The 12,821-nt window shown below is 38.8% G+C and overlaps 1 protein-coding gene across 1 annotated transcript; it reads left to right on the forward strand.

The window, feature by feature from the left end:
- The first annotated feature begins 5,187 nt into the window (after positions 1 to 5,187).
- LOC109043530 (uncharacterized) lies at positions 5,188 to 11,064 on the forward strand. Its single transcript, XM_072296977.1, has 6 exons — positions 5,188 to 5,381; positions 6,569 to 6,808; positions 8,188 to 8,465; positions 9,509 to 9,577; positions 10,049 to 10,138; positions 10,830 to 11,064. Exons 3-6 carry the CDS (start codon positions 8,262 to 8,264, stop codon positions 10,890 to 10,892), a joined length of 426 nt encoding a protein of 141 aa, XP_072153078.1. The 5' UTR covers positions 5,188 to 5,381; positions 6,569 to 6,808; positions 8,188 to 8,261; the 3' UTR covers positions 10,893 to 11,064.
- Positions 11,065 to 12,821: the final 1,757 nt, after the last annotated feature.

Below are 12,821 nucleotides of genomic sequence, written 5' to 3' on the forward strand. Positions count from 1 at the left end.
GTTTGTTCCTTGCCGAACCCGTGATTCCCTGGTCCATTCCAGATTATAATCTTTGCAATTGGTGAAAATGTAATCTTTATTCCCGTTTGTGACACTGTGGAGGCCTAAAATACGGGAACCAATCAGAAATGGATTCAAATTGTCTTGACTCTCAGTATAAAGGGACTCTAGTATTCATAAGGTAAAGCGTTTTGGATATTGCAGACGGAGAACAGCGCGACCCGCGATGCAATCTCTGTTGGACGGAGGTCTAATCAGCCAACTTTACTGGCTTTCTCGAAGCTCCGCGCACGCTTTGACCGTGCGTCGCCAGAGCGCGCTTCCATGTATTATCTTTCACATTGCTTCTTTCAGGGAACCGCCGGCGACCCCGAATAGCGGGTTTGGACTTTTTTCAAGTTCGATCAGTCGGGAAAATTACTTCTAGACTTTTATCTGTCTATTTCGAAGAATAATTTAGGGGATTGTTGACTGCAGGCATTAATAAAGAGACTTTTCGCAGTGTATCGGACACGAATCTATCTGGTTGGGTAACTAGTTACTCAGTAAAATAGCTGGAGACCCGAAGATTCTAGCGCTCGTCGAATTGTGATACTCACATCGTAGGCGTTTGCGCCCGCGGAACACCCGGCTTACGCTATATACCAAGAGACAATGCAGCTGCCGGTCGGGGGATGAACCGAGAAAACCCGGCAGCAGGTCGACCAATAGCGTTTAGAATCTCACTACGGTCTCCCCTAAATATGTATAAACTTACGCCCACCAATAGTACCGTCACATCCGTTTGGGACGCTACGACAAACAGGTTAGATTTCTTGTTTTTAAAATCAGATTATTCATATTAGATCATCAGCGCAGTTTTCATCTGCTGAGCCCCCTCAAGTTCTAAAATAAAATCGTGATGAGTCCTACCGCCTCAAGAGAGCATGCAAGAGTCTCATGGTGCAGTTATAGTTATTCGAAGATTTGCAGCTTGCGTTGTCTGAAAATCTTGCCTTGCAGTTTAACGATTTTGATCCTAACTTTGTTATTCGTTTCAAGTTTATGTGATTCGAAATATAAAAATAATGATAAATTTTCAAACTTCTTTGGGTAAGCAGTGCTTCATTAGCAGGAAACACCACCGGATACTTTCACAAACTGATTGCGGTGGACGCACGGGCCGTGAGTATGCGTTGAAGTTTTTTTTCACCAGCGTGGGATAAAAAACTCAGCATTAAGTTAACGCACGTTGGCGAAAAAAACTTCAAAATACCGGATACTTTATTGTAGGTTATGAAAATACGTTAACAGTTGTATCTTTGTGTGCTTAATTACCCACTCTCTGAGAGAATACTCGTTTGTCATTAGATTTGGACTCCCAGGATATGGAAATGTTGGCAGCAGAAATTGACGGTCATTTGGACAGTGAGCCTAATACTATCGTGCGCATATTCCATGCATATGCTGGCCGTCCAATATAATTTTGATTTAGAAGATTCGGAGGTAAGATCAACCATTCATCCCGCATAACCTTCAGCGTGGGCAAGAGGGGAGGCAATCAATTGCAATTTTTGAGCGAAAAATAGGTTCAATCACTTTAGTTATACTAGAATAGTAATTTCGGAACGTGAAGCTTAACTCCTTCAATTTCCCCTACAAATCCTTATTTATTCCTTTCCCCTTTTTCATGAGTAAAAAGTGAGTAGAGCGCATGAGATTACTATTGGGGACTAGGTAGGTACCCGCTAATTTTTATCTTATTTGATTCATGAACGTTGCCACAGTGCCACACCCTGGTAAAAATTGACGATAGGAGCTGCGTTTCAAAATACCATAGGAGTTCTTAAAGCCGACTAAAGAAGGCCATTGAGAATCATATAGCTGGCTGTAGAAAGCGGAGCAAATCATATAGCCGGGCAATACGAAGCTATAGAAAAGTATACATTCGGGATATAGTTCCTATCGCCGGGCTTTACACTTTATCGCCATTGGCTATAAAAGGCTATAAGAAATTGTGTAGAAATTCGTGTGCTTTGGAAATCATTAAGTTTGATATGGAACTACCTTAATATTTACAAAACACACATTATATTATCCTTTAAAACATATTTCTTTTCATCATTTAAAGTGAGAATAATCTATACAGAGTGTGCAAACATTTCAAAATCATGAGTTGAAAAACGCTGACTCCGCGAGATTAAATATTGGAGCCTAACACAAAGCGGAGCGGCGACGCACTGGCGCCTACAAACCTAACAGGGATACTTCACGCATTGCGCAATGCTTGAAGTATCCCTGTTAGGTTTGTAGGCGCCAATGCGCGTTTCGCGCTCTCTGCCCGCCCGCCTCGCCGCAGCGTGCCACGGCGTCTGAAGCAACTATTTCACACCAGATGTATTGCACAGTATCATAAGAAATTGAAGGCGCTCCATCATATTAAGAATGACGGGCATCTTTCTAAAGTACGGAGCTTTCCTCGCAAAATAAATCAAGATACTACGGCACAAAAAGAGAGCGGTAGTCCAAAAACTAACTAAGTCCTAGTATCCGTATTTAGTAACGTTTAGCATAAACTTTATCGTCTGGCTGTTGCTTAGTCGCCATCGGCTATAAGGAAGTGTACAGCCGGCTACAGAAGCTATTGGAAATCTTACAGCCGACTTTCGGTCTATAGTATTTTGGAACACACATTCTACTGCCAATTTTTACCAGGGCAATGTTGAAAAATAATATACCATCGTGAAGTTTTGAGGAACTTTAGCTCTAGGATGTACATTGTGGCCAAAAGAGCATCTACAATGTCATCCTTAAAGAAATACATTTTCACATTTTTGAACTTAATCCTGAATAATCACACCAGGCTGAAAGCGGAATTAATTGCTGCTGATGGCAGCCATAGTTAAACGAACAGCAATTGGACGTATTTATGCTAAAAGACATTATGTTCCACGAAAATCCGACGCACATAGTTCCTTTTAGCATAAATGGGTCCGATTGAGGCTTTGGGTGCAGAAAAAGGTATTTCTTGGTTGCGGTGTTATAGAAGCTCCCATGCTAATTTTTATTCTAAAGAGAAAACTACTGGGTGCATTAGTTCAAAATTTACGTTTCCAGCACTGTAAAATCATGAAGGATATTCAGGAAAGGTTCCAACAAATTAAACTCATTTGCTTTTTTATAATGGATGAAACATCAGCGGAAATTTTGATACATTGCAATCAAGAAATGCCCTTTCTGCAATCTACACCCAGCACTTCAATAAAATTTAGCTGAGTTCCGTTTCCTCCATGCCCAGAGGGGGGTCCAGCAATTTTGCAACGCCGGATTCCCTCCTTTTAAACCTATGTTAAATAATCGATTCTTGTCGGAGCACCTCCAAGAATCGATATATTTCCATAGGTTTAGATGGAGAAAAACAATGTTGCCAATTTGCTGGATCCGCCAATGTCCATGCTTGAGCTACAACATTGAAGAAATGGTGACAAAGAGCGTCATTACTTTTTCTGCAGTGACACAGAGTTTTACTGCAGAAATAGACAAGTTTGTCAGATTTTCATATGTTGTTGTAGAGGGGGCCATTTGATAAAACAACAATAATTGCAGGGTCGTAACTTAGACGGACGGATACTTGTAATTTAAAATTCGAACCAAAAATTTCTTACTACCGGCCTAAGTTCTTGAATTTGTTATCTTAGATGCTGATACAGCGTGGAAACGCGATGGGATCCTCTCTACTTTTTCAAGTTACTGTGTTCGGAATAACAATGACGATCAGCTTTATTTTATGCCTGCTGACGTTTTACCGTGTGCCTAGAATTATTGCCACGCTGCGGACATTGGAAGAATTTGCCATCACTCAAATTTTGTACGGTAAAAACTATAGACGGCTATATCATAAAATTATTTGGAAATAAAATACAGTCATCCATTGTACTGGTGCAGACTATGATTTGCTTTCTTCTGAACCACGATTTTACGATTGAAAATTTCAGAAATCGAGTTTTCCACAAAAGTCGACGGTGTGAGTCGGCAATCACATAACTCGGTTTGCGACGTCGCAGACTTTTAACGGAGGAAATATGACAAAATAACCTAATCTGCAAAAAAACATGTGTTTAAATGGGGAATGATGATGCCACAAGGCGGCACATTTCCTCACTTTTAAATCTCTTTTTCTCCAATGTCCCGTGTCAGAAAAAAATTCTGAAAAATACTGCAAACTCAGCTCATTAAGCACTCTCAGATGAAGCAATAAAATTTTTGTGAACAAATTCTCCATTGATCTCATTGTCGTATGCCTTCTATGAATCAAACGCTTGAATCGTCAAATCATGAGTTTTGTCACCCCTTCGACGTAAGGGCAATGGCGATTTTGGAAAGATCGTAACTCTGCTTTTCCTCCATTTAAGTGTATGCAAAACAATCGATTCTTGGTGAGGCAGCTTACCTCGCCTAATATCGATACTTTAAAATGGATTTAAATGGAGGGAAAACTGTGTTGCCAACTTGCAACATCGTCACTGCGTAAGGGCTAACCACACTTCGTGATGAGCCATGATGTCCGTACAAGTTTACGATTTCCTGGGGCTTACAAAAATGTATATAAGTTCTACCCAACAAAAGAGCAACGTCATGCGATTCGTTCGACTGATCTACTCTCACAAGATCTCATTGATACAATGGAGATGTTGCATGTGTGAGGAATTTGCGATTTGACTGTTGGTTCTTAAGTAAAAGTTCGCGAGAAACACGATGGTGCCACTGGTTTTCTCTGAAATCAACTCCCAAACTCAAAAAAAGCTCTCAAATTGAGGCCAAAATGGAGGGGATATCCCACCCTACCCTAAGAGTCCACCTCTACATCAAGACAAACTCTCCATGCAAAGATTGGGAGCAAATACATTAGCAGGGTTGCCCTGTTTTCAGTTTTGGAGTCCCCAAATAAAGTGGCAGCCCTGTCAATGTATTTGCTCCCTATCTTTGCATGGAGAGTTTGTCTTGATGGGGAGGTGGACTCTCAGGGTAGGGTGGGATATCCCTCCATTTTGGGCTCAACTTGAGAGCTTTTTTGAGCTTGGGAGATTGATTTCAGAGAAAACCAGCGGCACCATCGTGTTTCTCGTGAACTTTTACATAAGAATCAATAGTCAAATCGCAAATCCCTCACACATGCAACATCTCCATTCTTTTTGTTTAAAATTGGACCGACGGATGTAAACTCTGGTTTTTAGAAGAGAAGGACTTGAAGAAGCTGAGAAGGAATGAAGCCTACAGCGGGGTCATCTTGGGAAACGATTTTGCTGCTTTTGACCACAATAAAAGTTCTGGCTCCCAGTTACATGCTCTGTAAAAGTTTTACCATCGGAGGCCTTCCTGCTCTCTTGGCATTCACAATCCTCGTAAGAAACGAAGTTAATATAAAGTATAATTTTAAATTAGCCGATTTTTTAAATTGCACCTTTAAAAGAACGCGTGCTGAGCCTTTGCTGAACATCACGTCTTATTTACGAAAGCCTTTATCAGAATGAAACAACTTTACGGAGACACAAGCATTTTTTCCTGCCAGCGCCTGGATGAGGCTATTTGCACTCAATGACCATCCATGTTGCATACTTTAAAGACAGTAGGCGCTCTTTCTTTCCTTTCACCGTACGCAACAGCAGCACAACGTACTTATGCAATTTCACAGTTACCTAGCGATAAATATATTTCATAATCAGCAAAGAGGCAACCCTGAAAATTCTTAGTTACATTTAATTGGACCCAAACAATAAAAACTGACTCTTTCAATCTACTGATGAGAATAACTTACGGTGCAAAAGCGCACTATGCTGCCTATGTAGTGGATTAAAAGAAAAGTAGATGCGACCTCTTTTTCGAATATGCACCATTGATAGGTAACGCGTGCGGCTGATTGCATATAATCGTTGGCAGGAACGATTTTGTATTCTTGTAAAACTATGATCTTCTATTTTAGGTTCTGTTGATCTTATTTATATTAAAATAAGTAATACAACTTTTGATTAAATCTCTTTATGTAAAAACTAAATATTTAAAACATTGTTTCTTGTAAAATCTAAAAATCTAATCACTTTAACTCTTAAATGTTGATAATATTAAAATTCTTATACAGGGTTATTCAAAAGTCACGCACCACTGGCGATAACTTCAGTTCTAATTATATTAGTCGTATTATAGTTTTATTAGTCGATTTGCAGTTTAAGACGTTTTTCCTCATATCGAGGGGGAAACTTTTTTAGGTGCTTACCAGTTTTTAATCCCCTCGGAGCGGAGGGGGGGGGGGGGGCGAGGGCAACTCAAAAATTTCAAATGGCCACTCCCCTCATGGCCAGTCGTGCGTGACTTTTGAATAACCCTGTATGTTGATAAATTTCGAGATTTTTATTTTTAATTAACCCTGATACAAAAGGTAAAAGATTGTTGAGTAACCTTTTTTTTTTTTTTTTTTGTAAAAATTCCGATTGACGCCAATGCGCAGCCGCAAACTTTTCACCATCTTAAAGCAGTCTCGATGCTTGAGTTTTGAAGTAATAGTTATATACTTCCCGTCCGAAAATAATTCTAGGAGGTGGTACAAATTTCACAATTCAGTTTGGACATTCAACTTTGGCTACTGTTCAACTACATCGGGAACAGATGCAAGTTGCTGAACCACGCGCTGGGCGAAATCTCTGAGCAAATCAGGCAGAGCAAAGAACGACCCCCCAAGGAGGACCCTACGCTATTGCTATTCTACGCACTGGCAAGAAACAAGCCATTTATTTCGACGTTGAGTGCGACTCGAGCTTCACAATTTGTAAGAAAAGTGAGTTCCACTAAATGAGTTTATTTTCGGCGAACGGTGCCATAATGACGCATTCATTGTGACAATTTTCAAAGATTAATTGGACCGCGTTCAGGAGAAGGAACCAAGCCACATCAGCTATTGCCAAATTCAACCGCGGGCAATTTAATTTTTTACATGAGAATGTTTGTGCGGATTCTTTTAGAAATTTTGAAGAATTTGCCTCGTACTATGCAAATAATTCACTGTTTGCACAAAACTCCGCAGAACAGTCTTCATGTAAAAAATTAAATTGCCCAATTCAATGAATATATCACGATTTCTAAACAATGAGGATTTTAAACAAGCTTAGAGCTTTCGTATTGTATATTAGTGTCGCATGTACGGTTACAATTACACAAGCCGTTTTCATTAAGGTTTTTTATTTCAACTAAACTGTCCAGTTATTGTTACTGTTCTTGTTCAGATATATCCTTTTTCTCAGATTCAATACCCCCAGCATGGAATTTCTTCATTTTCTTATTTTAAACAAAGGACATTGCTATATTGAGTGTGCAAAACTCCATGATATAACATGTAGAAGAACGTTGACTCTGCGCGAGTCTGAATAATTGCGCTGAACTCAGTGCGTTCAGCACAGAATGCATATTAGCGCCTACAAGATCGCAGGAATACTTCACGCATTGCGCCAAACACAATGCGGTGCGGTTGGCGAGAGACGCAGATTATAGCGCCTACAAGACCGCAGGAATACTTCACGCATTGCGGGTACACCAAGGTGCGCGCTTCAATTGTTGAAATCGATGTTGACAAAATTGCGATGCACTCTCCGATCAGATCGTAACTTATCGCGATCACTGCTTCTTGCAAAGGGGGAAATGATTAACTATCTAAAGGGTCTTCAGTGGGTTTAGCCCTTAGTCAGTCTATTACTTATTGTCTTTGTCCACTGCGCCACTTGTCACTTTGTCTTTTGCGCCAATAGGATCGCTTCATTCTCTCTTTGTCTTATTCTTTGTATTTTGCAATGTCTATCAATTTTGATTATCAGCCCGCTGTCAACATCACCATCCGACTAATCGCAAAACCAACGACCTCGTGAATGATCTCGGTCGAATTGAATTTTTTTCTTTTTTTTGTTAAATTGAACCCCAATCTTGATTGGAATTTATTTTTAAAACTAACTATCTGTCATTTACTGTTAGGTTATTATTTCTCAATTTTTAATCGAAAAACTAAAAAAAAAGAAGGAAAGATAGAAACAAATTTAATTTCCTTTAAATTTGCGTAATTACTTGCAATTTTTCATGGTAACTTTTATACTATCATTTTATCAGTATTATTCTATTGATTTGTATGATTTTGTCATCTATATATTTAATATCCTGATTACTAAACAGAGACGCGGCGGTACTACCCTGTTGTGAGTGTGACGATACGGCATCTGAACTACGTGCACCGAGGTCTGTCGGCAATGAGCTGCAGGAGATTTTCGATCCTGTATCAACTCCCGATTTTGCTCTTAGTCATATCGGCTGCGCAGAACATAGCTTCGGCACTTTTCACGCTTTTCGTCCTGACTGGTTGGGATGTGGCCATGCACGAGGTGACCTGCGTCGCAGCCAACGTCATCCGTCTTGCTATCGTCTTCATCCCGCTTTCTCTTACCTCTCAAAAAGTAAGAACCTTCAGTTTCAGGATCCAATTTCTCGGCAACCCATGCCATATTGCATTGAAAAACAAGGATGAAAAAACGGAAAACAAGGCTAAAAATACACAATTTATGAACCCGGAGACGTTTCGACTCAAAACTGAGTCATTTTCAGTTCGGAAGAATCAATAAATTATAAAAGAAATACATGTTATTAAGAATTTGAAAGAAAGGATCCCTAGGCCGCCACCATGGTAGGGCCTCCGGTTTTTGTCGTTTTTTTTCTTTTATATTTTATTGTTTCCGACTGAAAAAAATGGACTCTGTTTTGAGTCGAAACACGTTCTCATGGGTCATAAATTGGTGTATTTTTAGCCTTGTTTCCCATTTTTTCATCCTTTTTTTCACTGTTATACATTGTCTTGGGCTGCTCTTAAAAAAAAATTCTGTATCTAATCGCATTGAACAGTTGGGCCACTGCGCGTCATGGACCTATCGTGCCGGGACGCACAATGGGATCGGACGCTCAGTATAGTAGGGAGAGGTTGGTCAAAATTTGGAAACTTTATACCCTTATAACTCCGTCTATACATAACTTTGAGGTTCTAAAAGTGATAACATTGGTTTCCTCGTGAAATTTTCTACTAGAGGCATCCCTTGAACTTTAAAGTGTGTAGAAATAACATTAAAATTCGCAGTTTTCGTCAAAAATTTCATGTCCGACCTTTTTATTTGACTCGGTCCAGTGTGCGGCACCGGCGCTATTCTGCGCTGCACTTGAACTACAGTAATAATTGTGGCATGTTAGAACACAGTGAAAAAGTTTACGAGTACCTAATTCGTTTGATGCCACAAAAAACCTGAAAAAATAATACTCTTGAAACATTAGACCATTTCCAAAAGTTATTTTTCCATGGAATATTTTTAAAGCATGCATTTGTAAGTTTGCAGATTGATTTTTATGTGCTTTTTCTCAGTTGTTTTTCTTCAAAAGTTATACGCTCGCGCAATTATAGAATATTGTCGTTGCCTCCACTTATCTGATGGCTATCAGTTCTTTTTTTCTGCAGGTTGATGCTGCCCTGAAATATCTGAGTTTAATAAATAATGCGTGTCTGACTGCGGATTGTTCCATCGAGGTACAAAATAGCTTTTCTTTTAAGTTGCAATGTAAAATAAGTGTATGTTATAAAGAATAAGAATAGAAATGTGCATACTAACAAATCTAGGCTCTCATTCATTTGATTTACAATCCATAAACTTAACGAGCCAACGGATGGTGTAATTTATTTTATGAAGTCTTGTGTCGTATAATTTGTAGTAATACTTGTCTCAAAAGTTTACTGAACATTTAGTTTCCGATTTCATATGTGTTCTTATCTCAAATATGTTACTGGTCCGACAATATTGCCCGTATTTTTTTCTTTTTTTTTTCTTCAAAACTCTCAATATAGACATGAAGTCTGGTTTGCATAGCTCTATCTAGATAAAAAAAAGACTTCTACAAACACATCTTGAGTCTTGAGCTCTCGAGTAAAATAATTTCAGCTGAAACGTTTTACTTCATTACAAATACATTTCTATTATAACAAACATAAACTTGATTCCAGGTCCAGCTTTTTTCGCGTCGCGTGTTGAAGGCTCCGCTCAAATTTGTTACTTGCCGCCTCTTCAAATGCAGCCTCTCTTTCCTCGGGCGGGTAAGTGTATTCATGATCAAAAAAAAAAAAAATAACAAATAAAAAATAGAAGAAAAGCAGGAAAGCTCTAAAACGAGCGTATTAGAGGAGCAGTCAGCCGTTTTCTGTGTAGGCGCGTTTTTAAGTTACCCGAAGAGGATGAGCAAACGTTGAGTGAAAGAACTCGCCTCACCAAAATTTCAACCATCAATTATTTTGAGAGAAGTACACTACCGTTAGAAAAATACATTATAGGAAAACGATTATCGTCCACCACTCTTTGATATGTGTAGAAGCGTGAATAAAGGTATAGCAAATAAATCTATTAGAGGTCTCTATTAGCCATTTTGTTTGTTGAGACGGTGCGCCATGTGAACGCATTAAATTTACTAGAATAATACTAGAATAATACTAGAATTCTACAGGCAGGTCGAGATCAAAAAACGCTCCCTATCGGCGGAGTTCTACAATAAGAAAGAAAAAAAACTATAGTCACTGGAATGTAACGTGATTATTTTCATGTTATATGACAGCTTTGGTCGCAAAAAACGTCGTTGTTGTACGAAATGGCACATGCTTTGCTCATGCTTACAGACATGAATACCTGTGGTTGTGACCTATAGGAGAGTTTCAATTTTCAAAAAAAACCTTTTGCATTTACAATCGATTTGAGCCCATCATAAGAGACGATTTTTGTTGTTTTACGTTTCAGATGTCACTAGGGATAGTGAGCTACCTCCTCATCATGTTACAATACAATAAAACCGTGACATGATTTTACGGTTTTGTGGGTACCTCGCTGACGCGCATTGCAAAAGTTTTGGTCTTGAAACGAGAATATTTTGAACGTATCGGTTCTAAGAGGAGTAGGCACCAAAGTCACCTCAATTCCAAACCATGTCATAACTTTTCAATTATAGCTACAGCTAATTTTTACAGAAAGTTTCCTTTGGATGTATCAAATTTCTTGATGTCCTCCTCGAACAGCCTGAATACCTGATAATCTTTGCATGCTGATGTGATTTACATTTTGGAGGATTTCATCAGCACAATAATTACCTTATCCGATGTACTCTAATCCGATGTAGCCACAGAAGGTACATCTATAGGTTCTTTTACGACGCCGAACACCATAATGTGAACAGTCTTAACAGCCGCTAACGGCCCCTACCAGGTTTTCCTCGCTTCATATGAGGGGCTTGGAGAAAAGGCGCATAAATTCAGTTTTTGCTATTTCGAGAAATACGTGATCGAAGTTTCGAAATTACATGGATCCTTATGGCGGGAGGAAAGTTCAAACTGACTTTTTGATGCTTAAAAATTGGAATTTGGGATCGAATTTTTCACAGAATATTCATTAAGGCTAGTTTTACTTGAAATCATTAATATTTCGATCTTTTAAAGTACTGCACTTACCTTGTCCTTTAAGTCCCTCATATATTTTTTGATGTAAGTCAGCATCAACACATACTGTCACAGTTCTATCTTGCCACGGAATGATGAAATATAAACATCAGAATGCTGCTACATTTTCATGATGAAAATCGTATTCTTGAGGAAAGATGTGAATATCTTTTTCTTTAAATCGTCCTGTAAACCATAAAAAAGTTTCGGTTTCAGAACATTCCGTCAACGATTTTTTGTCCGCTCACCTGTTTTGTTCGGTAGTTTACGTCCACGCGTAAAACAAGCAACAGTGATTTGGTCCAAACGTTATAATTTAATGCGTATATAAAATTATATTGACAATATCGAAAAGAGAAAATTGAGAGAGAAAAAGGGGTTTGTTACGGTGATTAATTTTTTTAATGAAATGTTATTTTCTTCTTTTGATTCATCTTTTCAAACTGTCATTGGTGAATATTTGATTTCATTTCTATCCTTAAATTTTTCGATATAGAATATGCCTTTTTTTAAATGAAAATATTACTTCATTTAATAAACATTTACATTTTTAAAACTTGGCAAATATTTGCAGAACCTTTTCCAAGCGATGGCATCGATATTCATTTCAATGAGCCGTGGTTGTGTTGAAAGGAACCATACAAAAATGGATAAAAGAGGGGAAAAAACCAGAAAGCACGGAATCTTTGGGTTTAACCCATTTAAGTATCGATCTTTTACAGTCAAATACGTCCAATTTTGAGCGTTTGGTTACGAGTGCACCTTGTTGCAGCACAGCAAAAGCCCGAAATATAAAAGAAACAATTAAATTGCGTTGGAAATCATTAAATTTGACACGGAACCACCTTAATATTTATAAAACACATCATATTTTCCTTTAATACATATTTGTTTCCATTAATTTAAAAGAGAATAATCCACGCAGATTAAGCAAACATTTCAAAATCATGAGTTGAGAAACGCTGACTTCTCCAGTTTAAATTTTAGCCGTACACAGAGTGAAGGGGCGTGCTGGTGCTGCCAGCACGCCGTTCTGGCCCTGGCGCCTACAAACCTAATGGGACACTTCACGCATTGCGCAATGCTTGAAGTATCCCATTAGGTTTGTAGGCGCTAATGCGCGCTGCGCGCTGGCCGGCCACCCACCCGCCGCGGCGTGCTACGGCGCATCCAGCAACTATTTCACAACAGAGGTGTTGCACAGTATCATAATAAATTGAAGGTGCTCCTACATATTAAGGTTAACATGACATAATATATTGACATTCTTTATTGATTCATAGGGAAATCTTCTCGGCGG

Source organism: Bemisia tabaci, chromosome 2 (genome assembly GCF_918797505.1).
Source record: "Bemisia tabaci chromosome 2, PGI_BMITA_v3".
In the NCBI taxonomy this organism is placed as follows: domain Eukaryota; kingdom Metazoa; phylum Arthropoda; class Insecta; order Hemiptera; family Aleyrodidae; genus Bemisia; species Bemisia tabaci.

Bases quoted from the DNA above. Each gene is read 5' to 3' on its own strand.
- LOC109043530 (XM_072296977.1), top strand. From the start codon at position 8,262: ATGAGCTGCAGGAGATTTTCGATCCTGTATCAACTCCCGATTTTGCTC. The intron at 8,466-9,508 runs GTAAGAACCTTC...TTTTTTCTGCAG, and splicing joins TTTCTCTTACCTCTCAAAAA to GTTGATGCTGCCCTGAAATA. The intron at 9,578-10,048 runs GTACAAAATAGC...ACTTGATTCCAG, and splicing joins CTGCGGATTGTTCCATCGAG to GTCCAGCTTTTTTCGCGTCG.